The 22,682-nt window shown below is 41.4% G+C and overlaps 1 protein-coding gene across 1 annotated transcript in view; it reads right to left on the bottom strand.

The window, feature by feature from the left end:
- Positions 1–22,682, bottom strand: part of LOC140364812 (partitioning defective 3 homolog) — a 554,921-nt gene that overhangs the window by 15,384 nt on the left and 516,855 nt on the right. Inside the window, exons 22-23 of the mRNA XM_072451184.1 lie at positions 19,362–19,464; positions 1,044–1,165 (exon numbers count right to left, since the gene is read on the bottom strand). Coding sequence (XP_072307285.1) covers positions 1,044–1,165; positions 19,362–19,464 — 225 coding nt within the window. The remainder of the gene's footprint in view (positions 1–1,043; positions 1,166–19,361; positions 19,465–22,682) is intronic.

Raw genomic sequence — 22,682 nt, 5'->3', positions numbered from 1 at the left:
TGACTCTTCCTGTACAGTCTGTGTTATGAGTCCATTTACAACAACCTAGGTAGCTCGCATAGCTATCTCTGTTTTGTTTTGTTAAAGACTTTACGGACACTTCTGTGCTTATAAAAGTAGGTCTGTTTGTAAGATATTAATGCTGCTTTTGAAGTTAAAAAAATATAGATTCAAAATACAATACAAAATTAATACAAAATTGAAAGAAAAAAAATGTGATAAAAATTTACGTCTAGAAATCAGGTAGTCTTTACTTTACATTTTATATTTCTTTATATTTTACCTTTGTTTTAGGGATGGGTTGATCAATAAAAGAACTTTTCTCATTGGGTTTTCCCTGTATAAATAAATAAATAAAATTAAATGAATATCAAATATTAATATACTGATACTGTCTATTAATGTAACAATATTGATAATTAAAATTCCCAAAAAATGAATAAATAAATAAAATAAAAATATTTTGAATCAGTTTTTGAAATACATTTCAAGTTTATCTCCACATTTTTACTTTTTAGATTGGTTGAAGCTGGAGTGGAGCAAAAATAATAATAGCTCCAATGTCAAGGTAAAATTCTTTATTGTAGAGTTTATATGCATTTTAATGTCAAAAACCTAATTAGTACGTGTATTTAATCGATGTTGCCAAACTATAATCGCCGGTATCGCCCGTCACCAGCTGTTGTTGTTAACATGTTGTCAAAGATATCCACCCACAACTTATCACTCAAGAGGGAAGCAAGAACAATCTGCAGCAGAGCTTTTTAAATGAAGAGGAGGACGGCAGCGTGACCTGCAGTGTGATAGAACGCAAACAGACAAACGTGTGTGGTGGGACGTGTGTGGTGGGACGTGTGTGGTGGGACGTGTGTGGTGGGACGTGTGTGGTGGGACGTGTGTGGTGGGACGTGTGTGGTGGGACGTGTGTGGTGGGACGTGTGTGGTGGGACGTGTGTGGTGGGACGTGTGTGGTGGGACGTGTGTGGTGGGACGTGTGTGGTGGGACATGTGTGGTGGGACGTGTGTGGTGGGACGTGTCTCACCGGGGCAACGAGCCGTACTGTCTGGAGCTCTGCATGAAGCCCTCGTCCTGCTGCTGATGTGGGGGAGGAGGGTCCAGTGTGAGGGGGTGGAGTCCACTCTGAGCCTCTGTCCCGTTTGTGGGCTGGAAGATACAGTCAAATATAGAATTAGATAAGCAGTGTCCAAACTGTCACTGAGATACATTACATTTATGAATAGTCTGTAACAAAAAGCTTATTTCTATTCTATACTACTATCACTGGTTCTGGCTTGTTCAGAAGACATCATCACCAAAAAAGAAGCTGAATAAAAATGGCAAAATAATTATGAGAAAAAATTCACAAATTTAATTTGATTTAGTTGTATTGTTCGCCATTTTAATGCATTTTTTATTTATATATAATAAGGACTGTCCCAATACTTATCTGAATATTACAAAATTATGATGAAACAAATAAACACGTAAAAAATTATCGGTACGAGTATTAGTCAAATGTATATAATCTATCCAACTCTACCACTATCATTCATTTTTCACAACAACCTAAAAGGAACATAGAACAGAAATAAGACTCAGAGAGAGAGCAAACAAACGCTAAACATGTAGTCAAAGGCAATAAGCCTATTGCTTTTTTACTCTCATCTATTCACAATCTATTCACTTCATAATGTATTGAACCTACTAAATATAATGTAGTCCAAATTTGTCCCACTTTTAGACAAGCTTCAGTCCATGTTTAGTTTATATATAGTCCATTGTTTTGCATAAAGAGGCCCATATGGAGCGCGATGGAGCAGATTTCCCTGAGCACGACAGGTGGTACAACAGTGTGGAGCCTCCGGAGTATTGCACTGTCCGCGGGGAGATGCTAGTTAGCCGCTAGTTAGCCACTTTAGCATCTGTAATTAGCACAACGCAGGAAAATACACCTGTGACCACGAAAGCTTTTCTTTTACACTACAGATGATAAAAGAGGTTGTTGAAAGCAAGAGAGTAGACATTTGGGAAAGGCAGGGAAAACACAAGGACTGTGTTGCAAATAACTCCCAAATTTGCAGAAATATGTTCATAATTCTGAGGGGGGGAAATAATAAGAGTTGGGAATCAGTGGATAGCATGGAGTTCTTACCCAAGGACAGAAATGTGAGCAGGAATTATGGCAACCCAAAAAAACACATAGTATTATTATTTTTAAACATTACGCACAACATTAATATTGGCTTTTTCACATAAGAGTCGAGTGTACCATTTGCCGCATCACCTGGGTTTGTTGTGTTTGTCGCCATGGAAACATTCTCTCCCTCGGCACCGCTCAGAACTGTGAACAAGCTAACGGCTAACATGCTAATGAGCTAACCATTTGCGTCTGCTGATCACTGAGGTAGATGACTCTGACTCAGGGATTTTGGTGAAGTACTTTTGGAATCGGAAAATGTACTTCATGTTCAAATATAACAATAAGGGCCCTACAACCAGAAGGTCACAGGTTCAATTACCTGGCCTGAAAGAAATGGTTACTTATGTCCTAATGGATAGAAATCGGATTTTACCCCGTTTTGTCTTGGGAAAATACATAAATAAAGGTGCACTGCATACTGTTTATTGCTTTGCATTGAAGCGTATCTATCTCCATGGAGACAAGCCGGTGACGCCACGAGGACAAGTTCCAATTCGGATCTGTGGAGAGGCAAGCCCGCTCACAGTAAGAATGAATGAGTATAATATGTTTTGTGATGATGAAACTTAGTAATGAAAAAGAGCTTGGTCGATACGTTTAGTTGCCTACGTGGAACACTGCAGACAAGGCAATACTATCTCCATGGTGACAAGCTGGTAACGGACCCTTGACTTGAAATGTTACATAGTGCACCTTTATTAATAATATACTGAAATTCAGAGGTGTGGACAAGCAAATCGTGACTTGGAGTCAAGTCAGACATTTGGGACTCAACTTGAAAACTTCTGACTTGGAGCGCTTTGAATGGAGACAACTTGGTGCTTTGGCGCAAAAAGAAATATTTGTTTAAAAAATTAAATGAAAAAAAAATCTACAATTGTTAGTTAAATGTAGCCTAGTATTCAAAAATACAAGCTTATAACATGAACTTATTTGGTCCCACTTCTGCTAAAATGAGTCTTTTTTTCTCTCAAATATGATCTCAAACTTGACTTAATCCCGCAGCAAATGGCACAGTCTATTCTCACCTCAAAAGTCTGCGTATTTTCTGGAACAATGATACCACATGTTGCTAGTACATTTCCACCGACGTGCTAAATCGAAATCAAATCCTGTCTAAATCACTCTGAATTGGCCGGGCTGGAATTGTAAATGTGTTCCTTGTGCTTGTGTTGAGTTTGATTGAAGGCCTGTCAACTACTAAAACGTCAACTTGTAAAAATGTCCTGTGTTTTTCAAAATGGCCGCTTTCCTTCTTCCCCCCAGACAGCTGCAATAACACAACCATTACGTTTTCACCGCGCGTCTCTCTCCAGCCGTCCAGGACTAAAAGCTTAATAGTCGTACACGTGGGTGCGCAGAATTGGACTCATCTGTTTTAGGTTTTCACTGCAACAACATCCGCAAAGCCACAGTATCGAGTGAAGTGTTGGGGAACGCAGGAATGGATTTAACTGGGCCAAATGTGAAAGAATTAAATAGTCACGCACGCTGGATGATTTCTAAGGGCTATATCATTCATGATTGTGCTAATTTGAAGTTATTTGTGTTACTTTGGCCTTTGCATTTCACAATTTTACGGGTTTTATAATGATGAAAATAGATGGGCATTAACACAATAAATTAAATTAGAAAAGTTAAAGAGGCTGTACATTTTTGTTTTCCATTTAGTGCAGGGAAATTTGATTTGTTTTGCCTCAGTACAGACACAGTATGTTCTAAAAGCAGTTCTTAAGGTCAAAATGAGGCCAAAAACTTAGGAACAGAAAGATAAACCCACAGCTTCAGCTACGCTGCCCTAGGAGTAACTATGCTGGGGGAAGTATGGCAGCTTGAGCACTATCCTCTTCTTCTGACTACTTATGCTATCAAACAATATTTATTTTTTGATTCCACTTGCAAACTGTTCACCGCCTTCTTTTCTTTCTCTCACTCCTGAGGACCTGTGGACCCAGATGCCCCTCCCCTGGTGAAGTGGTCCCTGCCCTGTGTGGACGGTCCCTCATCTGCCTGAAGAGTGGCTCCAGTTCGCCTCAGTCGGTCCCTCATCTGCCTGAAGAGTGGGTCCAGCTCGACTCAGACGGTCCCTCTTCTGCCTGAAGAGTGGGTCCAGCTCGACTCAAACGGTCCCTCTTCTGCCTGAAGAGTGGGTCCAGTTCGCCTCCGACGGTCCCTCTTCTGCCTGAAGAGTGGGTCCAGCTCGACTCAGACGGTCCCTCATCTGCCTGAAGAGTGGGTCCAGCTCGACTCAGACGGTCCCTCATCTGCCTGAAGAGTGGGTCCAGCTCGACTCAGACGGTCCCTCTTCTGCCTGAAGAGTGGGTCCAGCTCGACTCAGACGGTCCCTCATCTGCCTGAAGAGTGGGTCCAGCTCCAGTTTCCCTCGTGTCCGTCTGTCCGTCTGTGAGAGTCGGATCTCTCCTTCACTGGAACTCCTCCAGGTTTCTACGCTTTTTTCCCAAAGAGGTTTTTTTTGTAGTTTTTCCTGGCCGAGAAGGAGAGTCTAAGGACAGAGGACCCTGGGACATCGTCCCTCGCCACCACAGACATTGTCTGACATCATCGCCACCACAGACATTGTTGATTCATTTCTCCCTGTGGCCCTCAGAGGCAACTGTTGTTGTGATTTTGGGCCTTACAAAAATAAATTGATTTGATTTGATTTGAAAAACCAGGAAGCACACTGTTAGCATGCTAGTTGTTGTTGTTAGCTTTACATGGTACAGTCTCAGAAAGCTGAGGGAGAAAGTTCTTTTTAAACTGTTTTAAAACTAGCTACTTTTGTTTTGGACGGTTTATTAAGACAGTAAAGTGATGTACAGGGCCTATTTTTCCTAAAACGTTTGATTAAAATGAGCTACAATTCAATCTGAAGCGGTTTCTGAACCCGTTGGAGAACAGACAATTGGCTGGACTCTGTAGTTTTGGTCTCTGATGTCTGATTTAGTGTGATTACAATTGGTAACAAGCTCATGGGGAACGATCTGATTTCAAATCCTGCCTAGATTTATAGATATGAGTGGGAATTGAAGTATGATAAAAAAAAAAAAAAGACAAATTAGCAGCACAGCTATTGCACCGATGGCACTAATAGATGCTTGTTGCTTTCTAGTAAGTCAGTAAGTAAGATTGTATTCATAAGGCACTTTTCACAGATAAAAATAGTGCAACATAAAGATAATACAAAAATAAAAAATACAAACATTTTATATACAAAAGGATCTAATGAGGGCGTTTCATTATTTGGGCTCAGCCGCCTGAAAGGACAGGTTCTCCCAGGTTTTAATGCAGGTCGTTGGGACCATCAAGACGTCCTGACCTGAAGATTGGACAGTTTAGGGGCACAGCAAATCAGTGATTGTGATTGGCCTGTCCATTTAGAACTCTATAAGAAATCAACACAAATGTAATAATACACCTATGCAGTGGAGGTAAATGGGAGTAATGTCTGTTCGTCTGTTTGATTATTTTAAAAATGAGAAAAGACAACAGGCAAAAAGTATAATTTATCGTACATTTTTAGACAAAACAGAATTGAATTACTGGAGGCACGATGGCCTTTTCTATTACCACTGAGGATATCTATATCCTTAAAAATGCAGAATAAAAAAGGTTTTCTATATGCCAAAGGAACTCATGATCTGTAGGCAGGGTAGAGAAATCAGTCAATCTAATGGTATTATCCAGGAAGAGAATCAGATTATTCCATAAGGCAAGGAAGCACATTTAGCATGACATTTGTCCAAAAAAATCCAATCTGTGTGACATCCAGGGTGGTTTTGATCCAATAAGGTGAAGAATGATGTCACTCTGGCGCTGTAGGGTCCTATGTACTCTGTATGGCGTAGGTGCAGTGTTTAGAAAGAGAATTGTCCACCTGTTAAAACAAAATACGGGGAGCCAGGAGGGACATAATTATGACAATTATATACAGCGATCAGAAATCCAGAGCAGGAAGCAGATGTGGTTTGGATTACAATGTGACGAGGGTTTGAAAGTTGAGAATGTTTTAACATATCAAAGTGAGAGGCAAGATGTTGGTGCTAGCTAAACTGTACATTAGCTTTCATGTGTGTTTCATGCTATTCAGCCAAAGATTAGTTGAAATTATGTTTTGTGATGGTGATTCTTGTATCATTGGCCTATTGCATCAAAATGTAATTCATAATTTGAGATGAGATGTTTTCATTTTACATTAAGATAATCTAATTAGCACAAATTCAAAAATACAAAATGGCCGCTAATTTGCGCAGCCAAAACTAGCCTAATATCTGGGTTTGCTATAAAAAGGCTTTAAACTTCTGTCATTGTCTGATTTTACACCTTTTTTCATGAGTATAGTCCCTCACGTGTTGTATATGTTTGACTACTTTAATGTATCCTTGAAAAGAGAGACAAAAGTGATCGTTTTTGCTAATTATTGTCACAGTTAGCCGTTTAACACCTGATTTTTCACTTGCTAATTAACATTTTACCGGACTTTGAGTACATTTTTATCAGTAAAACACTTATTATGTATTACTATAATTTCAAGAGATTTGATCGATGGAATCTAAAAAAATTGTTTGGCCCAGCTATGGTTACCATAGCAACAGCCTGGTTCCAAATTGGGCAATGACACTTACAATGTGACTATTGCTAATGCTAGTTGTGCAAACAATGTGACAATATTACCACTTCTATTAAATATGTGATTTGTGTAAAACAAATATAATACAATCATTCTAATCATTTATCATTTATTTATTTAATGATTTATACATTCAGTAAAGGGCCCGTGGCAATTCACTTTTTTACTCCAGAATATTATAAAAGCATCAATTTGTGAAAGAAAATGAGGACAAAGCATTTTACATTTTAAAAGGTATTTTGTTGGAGAGAACTTTGAGACAGACAGTTGTTTCTCCGTCACGGTTCAGCATTTGGGTGAACAAAGGAATTAAGTGGGTGGTGCCAACAGTTCAGTAGCAAAACAATCGTTCTGTGAGTAATTAAAGTCCCATACGGGTGATCAGACGGCAGACATTTTCTCCTCTGTGTGGGCGAAACTCCTCGTGTCGACCCAATTCTATAGTTTATTAAATCGCTCTGGCCCATTTACTGTGAGTAGCTTGGGGCGCAGTGAACATCCCTCTACTGGTGTGGTCTGCTGCCTCCCCGTCTGTTCCTCGACCCAGGCAGGAAACCGGGCTAAACGCTCCTGCTTATCACCAGACCTCCTTGGGATATCAGCGAGAGGGGGGCTTACATTTGGGAGAACTCTGAAAATACTACCGGTATATTCTTTTGTGTTTCAGTGTAGCTGGAGTCTATTTTCTTTTAGTGTGTTTTTGTTTTTCTTTTGAATTTAAACGTAATAAACCCAGAACCTAGAACAGGACCAGTCGCACAGAACATATAAAGAACAAGAATACAATGATCTAATCTAATAAAAAGTCACAATGTTAATAGTTACTTGTATTTTCAACCAATGAGATTTTGTTTCCTTATTTTTTAGCCCTTATCAGTAAATCCTGAGCAAATCTCCAAAGTTTGAATGCTTTTTTATTGTTATTTTGAAACCAGCCCTTTTTTTTTCTTCTTACTTCTTGGACATGTGACTCTTGGGACATCTGACTATATCAAGAGATTGTATTTGCAATGTTAATGTATATATTGTTTTTATTTATTTACATTATTCTACATCTGAAAAAGGGATATGCAAATGAACTTTAATCAGCTACATTTGCAAATGAATTATTGCTTAAAAAACAAACTTGGGGATCAATAGATACTTGTGGAAGGAATTTTGGTGGCAGCAAAAAGGCCATAAGAAGAACCATTTATGACAATGACAGCACCGATTATCAAGCATTGGACTGAACTAGTTTTGGACATATACAAGACATGGGCTAGTTTGACAGATACTATGACATGCGGGACAGATATGGCTAACCGTAATATATCCATAAAAAATAATTATGATATTTAAAACTGACATGGCAAAAAAAAAAAGACACATAAGTTTGAGACAAAAATTGTAGGTTGCCAAACGTACTCAGCAATGCTTTTGTAAAAAAAAAAAAAAACACTTTCATTACACTTCTGGACACAACATCACACGCTTGAATACCCTTTTCCACATTTGCCTACCTCAGTGAATTCTAATGATTTAATGCCGGGCTTCACTTGTGTTTCTGTTTATTGTCAGCTGTAGCTTGGCAGCACCCTTAGCTTCCAAATAGAAAGGAAAGAATTCATATAAATAAGGCGTTTTACAAGCTTCCGTGGATGTGCTAGTTCCAACATACCAGCGCTAATGCCCAAGGCATTTATTAGTGCAAAAGGCGAAGGAACAAAACATGTGGAAATCCCCTCTCCAAGAACTGTGAGGGGGGGAGGGGGGGCACTGCAAAAATGTCCTGTAATCTATATAATAATCATAATCATAATCATAACGTATGGAGGTAAAACTGTATGTCTTGTTTCCCCAGCAATACTACTGGCCACTTTATAATAAATATACCTAATTAGCCTTAATAAAGCATGAACAAAGACCTAATTGATAATGAACATGATACTTAATTAAGGGGTGAGGTATTTGTGTATTGATTAAGTAATTACTAACCCTAACCCATTCTTAATAAACTGAAGTTTCGTAAGTCTTTATGAATGCTATTAAAGGTATACTTATCATAAAGTATTCTTATTTTTGCTGATATTTTAAGCTAATTTAGACAGATGAATGAAAATCAGGTATAAAAACAAATCTTGAAGCAAAAATTATTAATCTTTTTATGTATTGCATCTATTTTTGTGTGTCTTTTTTGGTTAACTAGGAAAATAGTATATTATAAGTAGGTTTATTTGATTGAACAGCACATAAAATGGGGGAGAGAGTGAGGAGCGACAGTCAGGTAATTGTTATATTGGCTCCGCCCTAACCCTAAGGGCAGCCTTCAGTGTAAAGTATGTTTTGCTGTACTAATAGATCTTGTGGATCAGACACAAATGCTAGCTTATGTCCCGGTCATTGTTCCATTAGAGGCATTAGAGATTGACCTCAGCACCAGGGGGACCGGACCCTCCAAAATCTACCCCAAACCTGCCCCAATGATGGACAGTTTGTGGAGTACACCCTAAAAACATTACAGAGAGGAAAACGTGGAGAAGCAAGTGGATATAGTGTGCACCACATGACCCGAGGAGGAGAGGAGCTGACAAAAGCAATGAAGAAATGTAGACAACAGAGACGGAAAATACCTTTGGCAGCAGTTTGACCCTGTAGAGTTTAAAGTGAATAAAGAGCTCAGAATGAGGCTACCTGAGGGACAGAGCAGTAACAACTGGTGATGGAAAAACAAAAACAGCTAAATGTAAAAACTGAGAACAGTAGCTACATAAAGAAATAGTAAATTATCTGCATAAAAAAACGAACAATGTACATAACTTAGTTCAGTTGCAGCATAAAAGCAGAATATAAAAATGTGTATAGCTTCATAAAACATAGCAGAATGTTTCTATTTTGTTAAGTGTGCTAAAAATGTTTAAAAAAAAACTAAACTAAAAAAACAACAGAATGTAAAAACTTAGTTCAGTAGCGTCATAAAACACAGCTGAATGCAAAAAAAAAAAATCCCTTCAATTTGTTTTGTTCAAGATACCAACTTCATTTCTAAGGAAACACAAATGGATCTTGTTATTAACTTTAAAAAATGCCTGAAAAAAGAAACTCTTGGCAGCCCTTTGTAGAAATATCATTACCATATTTTTACCATAATCCAGTATTCACTTACTTATACATTATTTGCAACAAAAAACTAGCACAATATAAATAAATTAATACATAAATACATTGCTAGTCAAACAACTTAAAACAATAATATAATCCATCTTCTTCCGCTTATCCAGGGCCGGGTCGTGGGGGCAGCTGTCTAAGCAAGGACTCCCAGACTTTCCCCTCCCCAGACACTTCCTCCAACTCCTCCGGGGAGATCCTGAGGGGTTCCCAGGCCAGCCGAGAGACATAGTGCCTCTAGCGTGTCCTGGGTCTTCCACAGGACCTCAAGGGAGCGCCCAGCCACCCGGCGGAGGAAACTCCTTTCGACCGCTTATATCCCCAGTCTTGTCCTCTCGGTCATTACCCAAAGCTCATGACCATAGGTGAGGGCAGGAACGTAGATTGACCGGTGAATCGAGAGCTTTGCCTTTCGACTCGATGAATGAAACATTTTAATCAATCAATACAAAATACATTAAAATGAAAGTAAATAAGTACCCAAAATAAATGCAGTCCCCCTCCAAAAAAATTAAGAATAAATAAATAATACAATTTTAAGTTATTTTTGTGTTTCAGGCAAATCATTCCTTCCTGATTCAAAGCACTTTGCGAGGACCTTTCTCCTTTCAGAATTTGCTTAATCGCTATGACGACGAGGACAATTTCCACAGCTTAAAACCCATGAAAACAAACATATACCACCATCCTCTGAACATCTGCCCATGATTTCTCTACAGCTTCTTTATCAGTCCACTGGGAAAATGTAACACCATCTTTCATCTCTTCCGATATCACCTCCTTTTGGTTCCTGTCCACTCAGCCCGTCCCCTCTGTATCCTCCGCTCTAATTGGCTGCGATTGTTGACATGTCTGCGCGCCGCACCACTCCATTCTTCAGCCGCTAATAAGACATAAACCCGGCCCTCTGCGTAGAATTCTGCTTTATTCTCCCATCTTTTATGTTCCGTCATAGATCCGCAATGAAAGCACTTGTTAGGAGCCAGAAGAGCCCGAGCCGTATGATATCTGTCCACAGCGATTAGAGGAACATGGGCGAAGCCAGACTTGGTGGCGTGTAGCGGCAAATTGACAGAGCTGTTTTTATAATGGAGGAGTCAGATAGCATAATGTACCAGCGTTTAGCCCTGACCCGGCTCACATTGAAGGGAGTTCTTATATTCTCCGCTGCGTAAACGTGCTCATGGTTTTTTCCATTCATGTTTCGTGGACGGTTCACACATAATCGCACAAAAGGTCGGCTAGATACAGTATGTAGCTCCTGTAGAAACTCAAAACTGGTCTAAAATGTGAAACAGCTGCGACGGTGTATTAACAAATATAAAAGTCTACAACTCTGGTTTATATTTATTTGACTGAATACATCGACAATCTAGTAAATAGTTGTAGAAAACAGATAAACAATAGGAACAATGAAAGCTACGCACACTTTTATAACTGACACGGTGCTGAGATCATAACAGATTTGAACTGATTACATTTCTCTCCTTGACAGGTTTTTACGTTTTTCCAATTTTGACTTTATTTGGTGTATTTATACCTGGTGTACATATACATTATAGTTTTACACAAATCGAGTTGGTATCTGCGGAGAAAACATTGAAAACTTCATGTAGAAAATGACAGGAAGTGACACTCATTCCAGTCCAAGAGACAACTTTTTTGACTCTCTAAACATTAATTCAACAAAATAAAGTCACTCTTGTATCATTTAATTTGTCAAATAAAAAACATGGTGACATTAGATGAGTTTTTGCCCAGTGTTTGCTGGGTAATTTCCTGATTGATGTGATCTATACAAACATTATAAACCTAAAAATAATGCTATATTTAAAAAAAAACACACAGTCTAACCCAGGATGTTCTCGCCAGTGACTCACTAATGAGGTCAAATGTTCCACAGCAATATCGAAATGAAGCTACAAACATGTATAATGTGAAACCTGCAACAAATTATTATTTTAGTAGTCAAGTTTAGTAGTGATTTTCAATTAGTCGACTAGTCAAACAATGATTTTAGTACTTTTAATGCATATAGTAATCAACCAAATAAAAGTGGAAATATGGGAATGGGCTTCTAGAGAAAGAATATTTACAAAAATAAAAGTTTTTTTGCATGAAAATCAAAAAATGTCTATTCAGTTTTGACATTTTGATTTAATAATACTAATGTTTTTGAGTATTTGTGTGTATAGTCCAGAGAACCATTACGATGATCAAAATCCGACTAAAAATTGACAAGTCACAATGCGATTAATTGTCCTTTATTTTAAAACACCATAAAATCTTTCTGTCCACAGCTTGTAAAAGGCTCTTCTGTAAACGTTCAAAGCGAAAAAAGGCTCTAAAAGACAGCGACCGCTCCATTACACTCACTCAAGGTTATGTCGTCATGGTTTCCTGCCATGGTTACGAGCCAGGACGGGAGCAGCTGCCAGCTTCTCAAGGCATCACGTTACATTTTACAGTGCGATAAAACAAACAGGACTAAAGCGGGCTTGTTTCACCATATAGACATACATTACACATGGATTAGGGGGCATTTCAACACTCTGGGTGGGGCAATAGTCATAGAATGTACCGGATGCACAACAACGGAGAGAAAGATCTTGAAATGTATCAGGGATGAGTGAAGTTTTATGGCAGAAACATCAGAAACATGACATAGAGCTCCTTTAACACAGAACTATCAACACATCAACGTATATATCTATGTAAGTAAAAGTAAACAAGTTATTTATACATAATGTTGGGAAATATTTACTGACTACGATATTCTGAATCATTATAGTGTGAAAAATGCAACATAAGCTTAAATATAACTAGTTTTGCTTGTGGTATTGTTGTTTTGCATTTATTATGTAACTGATTGGCCTCTCCTTGAACCGACACCTTAACCCTGGTGGAGGGGTTTGTGTGCCCGAATGATCCCGGGAGCTATGTTGTCGGGGGCTTCATGCCCCTGGTAGGGTCTCCCAAGGCAAACAGGTCCTAGGTGACGGGTCAGACAAAGATCGGTTCAGAAGCCCCCTATGATGACAACACAAACAAGGCAGTTTACGTCGCCCGGATCGGCGTCACCGGGGCCCCATCCTGGAGCCAGGCCTGGGATGGGTGCTCCATGGCGAGCGCCTGGTGGCCGGGTCTTACCCCACGGGGCCCGGCCGGGCACAGCCCGAAAGAGCGACGTGGGGCCGCCCTCCCGTGGGCCCACCACCCGCGGGAGGATCCATAAGGGGCCGGTGCAGAGAGATCTGGGCGGCAGTCGACGGCAGGGGCCTCGGCGACCAGATCTCCAGACACAGAGACTAACTCTGGGGACATGGAATGTCACCTCGCTGGGGGGGAAAGAGCCTGAGCTTGTGCGGGAGGTTGAGCGATACAGACTAGATATAGTCGGCCTCACCTCCACGCACAGTTTGGGCTCTGGAACCCATCTCCTCGAGAGGGGCTGGACGCTCCACTTCTCTGGTGTTGCCCGCGGGGAGAGGCGGCGGGCTGGTGTGGGCTTTCTGATAGCCCCTCAGCTCAGCCGCCACGTGTTGGAGTTTACCCCGGTGAACGAGAGGGTCGCGTCCCTCCGCCTTCGGGTGGGGGACAGGTCTCTCACTGTTGTGGCGGCCTACGGGCCGAACAGCAGTGCAGAGTACTCGGCCTTCTTGGAGTCCTTGGGAGGGGTACTGGACAGTGCACCGACCGGGGACTCCGTTGTTCTACTGGGGGACTTCAACGCCCACGTGGGCAATGACAGTGACACCTGGAGAGGGGTGATCGGGAAGAACGGCTTCCCCGATCTGAACCCGAGCGGTGTTCAGTTATTGGACTTCTGTGCTAGCGACGGATTGTCCATAACGAACACCATGTTCAAGCACAAGGGTGTCCATCAGTGCACATGGCACCAGGACACCCTAGGCCGGAGGTCAATGATCGACTTTGTTGTCGTGTCATCAGACCTCCGGCCGCGTGTCTTGGACACTCGGGTGAAGAGAGGGGCAGAGTTGTCAACCGATCACCACCTGGTGGTGAGTTGGATCCACTGGCGGAGGAGGAAGCCGGACAGACTTGGCAGACCCAAGCGCATTGTGAGGGTCTGTTGGGAACGTCTAGTGGAGCCCTCTGTCAGTAGGGTATTCAACTCGCACCTCCGGGAGAGCTTCTCCCATGTCCCGGGGGAGGCTGGGGACATTGAGTCCGAGTGGACCATGTTCTCCGCCTCCATTGTTGATGCGGCTGCTCGGAGCTGTGGTCGCAAGGTCTCCGGTGCCTGTCGTGGCGGCAACCCCCGAACCCGGTGGTGGACACCGGAAGTAAGGGATGCCGTCAGACTGAAGAAGGAGGCCTATCAGGCCACTCTGGCTTGTAGGTCTCCGGAGGTCATCGAGGGGTATCGGCAGGCCAAGCGAGCCGCGGCTCGTGCTGTCGCAGAGGCAAAAACCCAGGCCTGGGAGGAGTTCGGGGAGGCCATGGAGGAGGACTATCGGTCGGCACCAAAGAAATTCTGGCAAACCGTCCGGCGCCTCAGGAGGGGAAGCAGTGTCTCACCAACACCGTTTACGGTGCGGGTGGAGGCCTGCTGACCTCGACTGGGGATGTCGTCGGACGGTGGAAGGAATACTTTGAGGATCTCCTTAATCCCTCAGTCACGTCTTCCGAAGAGGAAGCAGAGACTGAGGACTCGGAGGCTGGCTCATCCATCACCCAAGCTGAAGTCACTGAGGTTGTTCGCAAACTCCTCGGTGGCACGGCTCCGGGGGTGGATGAGATCCGCCCTGAGTACCTAAAGTATCTGGATGTTGTAGGACTGTCTTGGTTGACACGTCTCTGCAACATCGCGTGGCGTTCGGGGACCGTGCCTCTGGACTGGCAGACCGGGGGGTGTGTTCCAACTACAGAGGGATCACACTCCTCAGCCTCCCAGGTAAGGTCTATTCCAAGGTACTGGAGAGGAGAATCCGACCGATAGTCGAACCTCGGATTCAGGAGGAGCAGAGTGGTTTTTGTCCCGGTCGTGGAACACTGGACCAGCTCTATACCCTCCATCGGGTGCTCGAGGGTTCATGGGAGTTTGCCCAACCAGTCCACATGTGCTTTGTGGATCTGGAGAAGGCTTTCGACCGTGTCCCTCGGGGTGTCCTTTGGGGGGTGCTTCGGGAGTACGGGGTCCGGGGCCCTTTGCTCAGGGCTGTCCGGTCCCTGTATGACGGAGCAGGAGCTGTGTTCGCATTGCCGGCAGTAAGTCAGACCTGTTCCCAGTGCATGTTGGACTCCGCCAGGGCTGCCCTTTGTCACCGGTTCTGTTCATAATTTTTATGGACAGAATTTCTAGGCGCAGTCGGGGGTCGGAGGGTGTCCGGTTTGGGGACCACAGGATCTCATCTCTGCTGTTTGCAGACGATGTTGTCCTGATGGCTCCATCAAACCCGGACCTGCAACATGCACTGGGACGGTTTGCAGCCGAGTGTGAAGCGGCTGGGATGAGAATCAGCACCTCCAAATCCGAGGCCATGGTTCTCGACCGGAAAAAGGTGGCTTGCCCTCTCCAGGTGGGTGGGGTGTCCTTGCCCCAAGTGGAGGAGTTCAAGTATCTCGGGGTCTTGTTCACGAGTGAGGGAAGGATGGAGCGTGAGATCGACAGGCGGATCGGTGCAGCGGCTGCAGTGATGCAGTCGCTGCATCGGACTGTTGTGGTGAAGAGGGAGCTGAGTCGAAAGGCAAAGCTCTCTATTTACTGGTTGGTCTACGTTCCTACCCTCACCTATGGTCATGAGCTTTGGGTAGTGACCGAAAGAACAAGATCGCGGATACAAGCGGTCGAAATGAGTTTCCTCCGCCGTGTGGCTGGGCGCACGGCACACGGGGGGAGCTCGGAGTAGAGCCGCTGCTCCTCCACGTCGAGAGGAGCCAGCTGAGGTGGCTCGGGCATCTGTTCCGGATGCCTCCTGGGCGCCTCCCTCGGGAGGTGTTTCAGGCATGTCCCACCGGGAAGAGGCCCCGGGGAAGACCCAGGACACGCTGGAGAGACTATGTCTCTTGGCTGGCCTGGGAACGCCTCGGGATCCCCCCGGAGGAGTTAGAGGAAGTGTCTGGGGAGAAGGAAGTCTGGGAGTCCCTGCTCAGACTGCTGCCCCCGCGACCCGGCCCCGGATAAAGCGGCAGAAGATGGATGGATGGATGGATGTAACTGATTGGTTCCCAACACGGGCCTCAGATGAAATAGGGAATTAATTGTATGCAATGAACAAGGCTTAACACTCTTCAAATGGAGTGGTAAATATACATTCTTATTTGCTGGGCTACCAAATTATTAATACAAATCAAACGTTATCATTTTTGGGGTAGCCTATTTTTGTGTTAAGGGGTCAACTGAAATAGTAGGTCAAAACAGAACTAAGTATAATGTTCACCTTATTGAACGTTTAAAGCCCTTGTGATGGTTAAACATGTCGTGGCGTTTGAAGCGTCGCCCCCTCCTGTCTTTGGGCAGAAAACCAGCCTTGCAACGTTTGCCAACATCGAGCCGAAGACGAACTCTCCTGAGAAACCCTGGCTCTTTTTTTCATTCGGCAATGTGAATGTTTTTGTATGTGATTTTACTGTTTTATTTCTGTTAAAGAAAGAAAAAAAAACAGTTTTGCATTGTTTTTCTGACAATATATTAGGAGATGCAGGGGAGCTCTATTACCAGGATTGCGCAGTTCTGCTTTAAGAACCAGAAAAAAGAAAAATTGCACACACCATTTAAAATTTTTGTGACTAATGTTGTGCATTTTGAAGCCCAAATTGTGTCATCCAATACAGTGATGTCTTGTGTTGATTTTAGAAAAGTACCATATTTTCCTAACTATTAGTCGCACTGGAGTATAAGTCGCACCAGCCAAAAAGTGCATAATAGAGAAGAATAAAGCATATATAAGTTGCACTGGAGTATGAAATAAGTGTGAAAATAACAAATAATACCACATATAAGTCGCTCCGGTGTAAAAGTATAACCATATAAGTATAAATATAAGTATATGTCGCACCCCGGCCAAAACTATGAAAAAACTTATAGTCCGGAAAAACTGTATTCTGAATTAGCCTGTCCAGCCGCCGCAAGTTCAGATGAACGTGATTGACAGGTGGATTAGCCAATCAGAGACACTTTTTCAACAACATCATGATAAAAATAGCTGCTAAACTAAACTGTAACTATAGCTTAAAAAAGTGGATAGTTTTAGAAGATGTACAATCATTCAAATTCATTATATTTCCAACAGCGAAGAGGCAACCGAGCAACTTCTCTCCCCTTCCCACACTCAGCAGGACAAGTTCAAATTAACAAAAGGATTAACTTGATTACATTTTTCCAATTATGAGCGGAAAATCCCATTGTTGAAGCCGCAGATCAATCAAGGGCCTGCTCAGCAAATTTAAATGTGATGTTTTTAATTTCAAAATCCCTTTAATCACGTCCTAATGCAAATTAAAACACGGTCGACCCACTCGCGGTTACTTTACACTTTTACTTTACTGCGCTGGTTTGAAGAATAAGTGGGTCATGTTTCCGGGACAAAGGCCACAAAGGGAATGGGTGATTAGTTTCAGGTAAGACCGCAACTACTGACCATGAAATGTGAAGTTGAATTAGCTAGGAGATTTTTAAATATTGTTATGACAAAGCTTCCAAAGACAGAGGCCTCCAGTTTCTGTTCAGGTTCGGGGCAGGAAGAAAAAGTAGTGAATTAGTCAGGTGAATTTTTTAAATAGACTCTCAATTAGAGAGCTTTTTTTGTTATTCTCTTTGTTGAATGTATAAAAAGGTTTAATTAAAACATCACAGATATGAAAATACTAAATAAATATCCCATGGTCATATGATCGTTGGAAGATATTCTGTTTTACCAGATTTAGATTTTTTAACAAATTTTACATATTGAATTTAGAATAATGAATATACAGTATATGCATTGAATATACCGGTATATAAAAGGTGATTATTATTATTATTTATTTTTTTGTAACTTTTTTAAACTGAAGAAAAAAAAAGTAGACTAAAAAAAGACTAAACTTCACAATAAAACAATTCAAACATTAACTCTAGGGTTACAAAAATTCAATGTGAGAAATTTGTGAGCATTTAAAATTCAAAATATGAATTGCATACGATTTTATCCGCAAGTGCAGAAAATGATATGACATCATGAATTGTTAACCCCGCCTACTTTATCATGTGGATGTTGGACCATGATGGAGAAACAACTGTCTGGCATTCGTCACTGACTGTAGTTTCCACGAGGTTTTCATCCAAGAACATGATGAAATAAAAATGTTCTGTCCTTGGCTGTTGGTTCTTCATGGTTCTCATCCAACAATTTGCCCTTTCATAATTTACCATTCAAAAAGGCCAAAGCAGAAGCCATTCAGATACATATCCTTTAATATAAGGGATGTCTAAGAAGTAACAAAGATCAGAATCGTTGAATGAAATGTTGCTGAATGTAATTAAATAACATCATGTCAAAGTGCTCACTATTTACAGAGAATTACTCGTTGCTTGAGAAATCGTGGCTCACAGTTACCATGAAGTTTGGGACTCAAAAATGAGCATTAGGCACTGAGCGCTACGAATCATCTCTGGCACTGGCATCCCACTGGACCTCAGAACTATGTATCTGGGCCTTAAAACTTCTGACATGGACACGGTGATTGGATACCTCTGGAACTTACTTCTGGCAGCAGGGGAAAACGCCATCACAAACGACACAAACTCAAACGACAATCAAGTACTGGACTGATTACGATTGACATTCAGAAAAATGGCGTAAAATACATTTGTAAATGGACAAATTCAACGCCGTACAACATGTTTTGGACTATGTTAAACACTTGTACGATATCTCTTTTTGTCTGTGTTTTAAATTTCAAACAACGGAAAATAAAAAGTAAAAGGGAAACATCACACTTCATGATGAATGTGAAAATCTACTTACTATTCAAGCTTTGGAAAACACAAACAATTGCCTTTTTTTCACTATTCCTGTTGCAATTTGAAAGGATTATGTTGTCAAACGTGTGAGGGGCTTATGGAATTAAAAGAAGCTTTGCAAATAATACCATAGACAAAAACAGATTAGCTTGTTTTGTGGCTGTCACTCCATTCCACTCCATATAGGACCGTGAACGTCAACCACAGACCAATGACTTAACAGCATGTGGCGCAAATAAGGAATCAGTTAACTTGAATAATGAAGGTAAGGTGTGCTCCAGTGCTTCTCAAACTGTTTCCGGTACGCCCCCCCACAGCCTCGAGAAATTATTAAGATTGATCATAATAGAAAACAACAAAAATCGCTATATAATTGTGGGGAAAGTTGGGTGGGAGGTGCGTGTGCTGCTTCACTGACCCAGGGCTGGTCCAGGCTGTAGGGCTCGTCCTCATGCTTGGCCTGCTGGAACTCCTGCCTCAGCCGCTGTATCCGCTCGTGGTTACTGGCCGCCATCTGGACACTGCAACACACAGACACGAGGCGTTTAAGTTATGCTCGGTTATCTAAACGCCAGCGCTGCATCCATTCGCACAAGGAGAGGAGAGCGTTCGAAAACTTTTGTTCAACCTTTGCATCATTTCAGCCGTCTTCAGCCGAGTAATCTGATTTCTTTCTGAATGTTCACACCGCTGCAGGTTTTGACAAGGGAAATTATGCAAAAAAAATAAAGTAAAGTCATGTGGTAAAGACAAAAGAGAAAGACAGGCTTCTACTCTGACAATGTTCAACTGCTGTAAACATACGCCAAAAATCAGATCCGAGGCACGTCTGTTTTTTGCTATATCCTTGTTATCTGATTATTCTAGTTGTCTGATTTTTTCTGGCCACATACGGTAAGTGATCCCAGTGTTAAGCGCCAATAGATGTTGCCAAAAAAAAGGCAGTCCTCCATCCCACACGGCCTTCCCTCCCCGTCTCACAGTGTTGCTGCTGCTCTGTGTGAAGTGACGCAGACCCCTCTTTAGGCTGTTGCTGTTAGGTCCTTTTCTCCTACATTAGACACAAACAAATGCCTCATTGCGAGCCCCTTCATTAACGCCTTTGAGGAAGCTGTCAATAGGAATCAATAGACTGCCTTCAGCTCAATCAGCCTCAGCTTTAGCGACACAAGCCCGGGTTAGGACCAGACGATGGGCCAATGAGAGTTTGAGACGAGAAAGGGGCGGATGGGAAGGAAGGATAGAAGGATGCATGGATGGATACTGGAGTTGGATTTAAATTGGCAACCACCTCGCTCCTGGGTGGATGTGTGAACCTCTACACCACTGCGACCACCGATTGCAAAAAAAAATCCAAACTATAAATAAATAATACAACAAAGAATCTATAAAACAGAAATTAACTTTAAACATTTTGAAAAAAAATACAGGAACGTTCTAGTAGACAATATGTATGTATTTATTTAATGCCTGTTTGTTTCTGTATGAACAATGTAGTGTCTTGAAACTTGAAAAATTAAAAAAAACAATAAAAAAAACAGTGGTTCACAACTTTCTTTTTTTACTCGTAGATAGCCTGGCAAACTAAACATGCTTTTTCTACCTATGAAAAATATAATTATTTAATACTTTACAGATGCAATTAACAACATACAACCTTTTCATTAAATGAATAGTCTAGTTTGGACCTCTTTTCTATAAACCCCTAAAGCCCTCGTCAGAATCTTTGGGGAATAGACATTTTCCCCAAGTAACACTGGTGTAAGAGATGATTATGTGACGTTATATTCAGGTGTCACCTGTCATATAGTGCATAATCGTTCATGTCCCTAATGGTCGAACATACTCTTATTAGCCCCATTGTGTAGGCCTGAGGATAGCGTTGAAAAATAAACAGATTGTATCGTGAACCTCTTTCTTTTCAGAGATAAATTGTCTTTTCTGACAAATATAACTTCTTTAACTCCTCTCTCACACCAGCTTTTCTCCTTTGCCAGTTGACAGAATTATTATTATCTTTTTGCAATATTACAGTTAAAATAGTAGAATTAGTGAAGAAACAAAATCCCTTATTTGATTTTACCTTGATGTTTCTGGATTTGTTTTCACTCAGGCAAACTTGAGTAACCATCAGTACACATTTGAACTGCCTCCTTCACAAGAATTAAAAAAAGAACCAAATTTAAAATCATTCCTTGCTTTTAACCATGCTTATACTTTTATTTCCTACACAAGCCAAACAAGTTCATTTAAATCCAAATAAATGACCTGATATTTCACTGTCTCCAGGTAGAACAAACCTCTCCTAAACGAGATACAAGCAGCTCTGCAGACGACAAAACCAAAAAAAGACTAAGCCTTTTCCAAAATGGCACTTGACACTTGAAGCACTTACAGGTGTCACATGGTCCGGTGGGATAAAAGTGTGTACGAGCGTGTGATGCCCTAACGATCCTGGGTCTGCAATTACACAGATAATTGCAGATTAAAACTACCTCGTCCTTTTGATGATAATGGTCACCACGACGCGCGCTGCCAATCATGCCTCATTAAAAGCACAATAAATAATAAGGAGAGAGAATAAAAGAAAAGCCAGGACATTTAAGGGGAAGCACTCGGAGGCCATGTTGTCTTCACCTGGTTCAAATCAATGGAATTAGTTCTCCTCCATTTGATTTCTATGCTAATATGGGTAAGAGATTATATTACAGCGCTTATTTAATAAAGCCAGTAATTAAATGAGCTTTTATTGTGTGAGGTGGTTTTGAAGACAATGGCTATAAAAGGCCTAATTTTCTTAATTATTAGTTTGGTTTTTGGCCTTTAAAATTGCTCTTGAGTAAGTTTGCTTTGAACTCTCATATTTAAGAACTTAAATTAACACGCATGATTTATCTTTACCAGTCAGGCGTTCCCTCGTCAGGATCGCTGTTGGAAGAAGGAGAACAACAAAAGCTAGCTTGATGCTAACGTACGCACGCAGTTTTAATGTAAAATGATTTGAGGCAGAAAAGCTCAAAATAAAGTATAGTGATGATTTATGGACTTCAAAACAGTAAAGGAGACGCTTCCAATGACGTCACAAAACTGAGAAGATGAAACTGAGTGTTTTTTGAGGCTCTGAAAAAGAGGATCTTGTTTACAAAATGCCTCAAAAGCCTCGTAAATCGAACAAACTAAAACATCATAATTGTAACCATTTCAGAAGCAAAATTATGTCTTTTTACTTCGATCTATTGTCCAAAAGCCATCAAAGATATTTTCCCCAACTACTTTCGGAAATCTGCGCCAAATGTGATCCATTCAATAAATAAAGTAGTCATTGCAACTTGCTAGCACTTTGATTCCATTGGAGATTTGACGGCAGCTTAGTGTTATTAAAACACAGAACTTTTTCGATAAGAACAAGTCGCAAATAGAATTAGACGCTGCGTAATTGAGTCGTACCCACCGATCTGCTGACTCAGCCCCACATGGAAACGACAAATGAAGCAAAGTGTTAATGTTAAAATATTCCAAAGCTTTCGACGTGTCTCTCAAATAACTTTCCACAATGCGAGGGGAGCAGGGAAATCGAAATAAATCACATGTTATGAATATATTACCATGTGACAGTTCTGTGGCAGAGCAGCTTGACAGGCGGGACAAGTGCACATGTGTAGTGAGTAGCATGACACACAATCTCACAGGTAGCATTATCTTTGTGCCTATATTAGGAGTACTGAATAAATAAATGAGT

Source organism: Eucyclogobius newberryi, unplaced genomic scaffold (genome assembly GCF_026437365.1).
Source record: "Eucyclogobius newberryi isolate DKJ021-1_F unplaced genomic scaffold, fEucNew1.0.hap1 SCAF_18, whole genome shotgun sequence".
NCBI lineage: Eukaryota > Metazoa > Chordata > Actinopteri > Gobiiformes > Gobiidae > Eucyclogobius > Eucyclogobius newberryi.
Note: the sequence above shows the minus strand (reverse complement) of the source record. Positions and strands in the feature narration are given on the sequence as shown.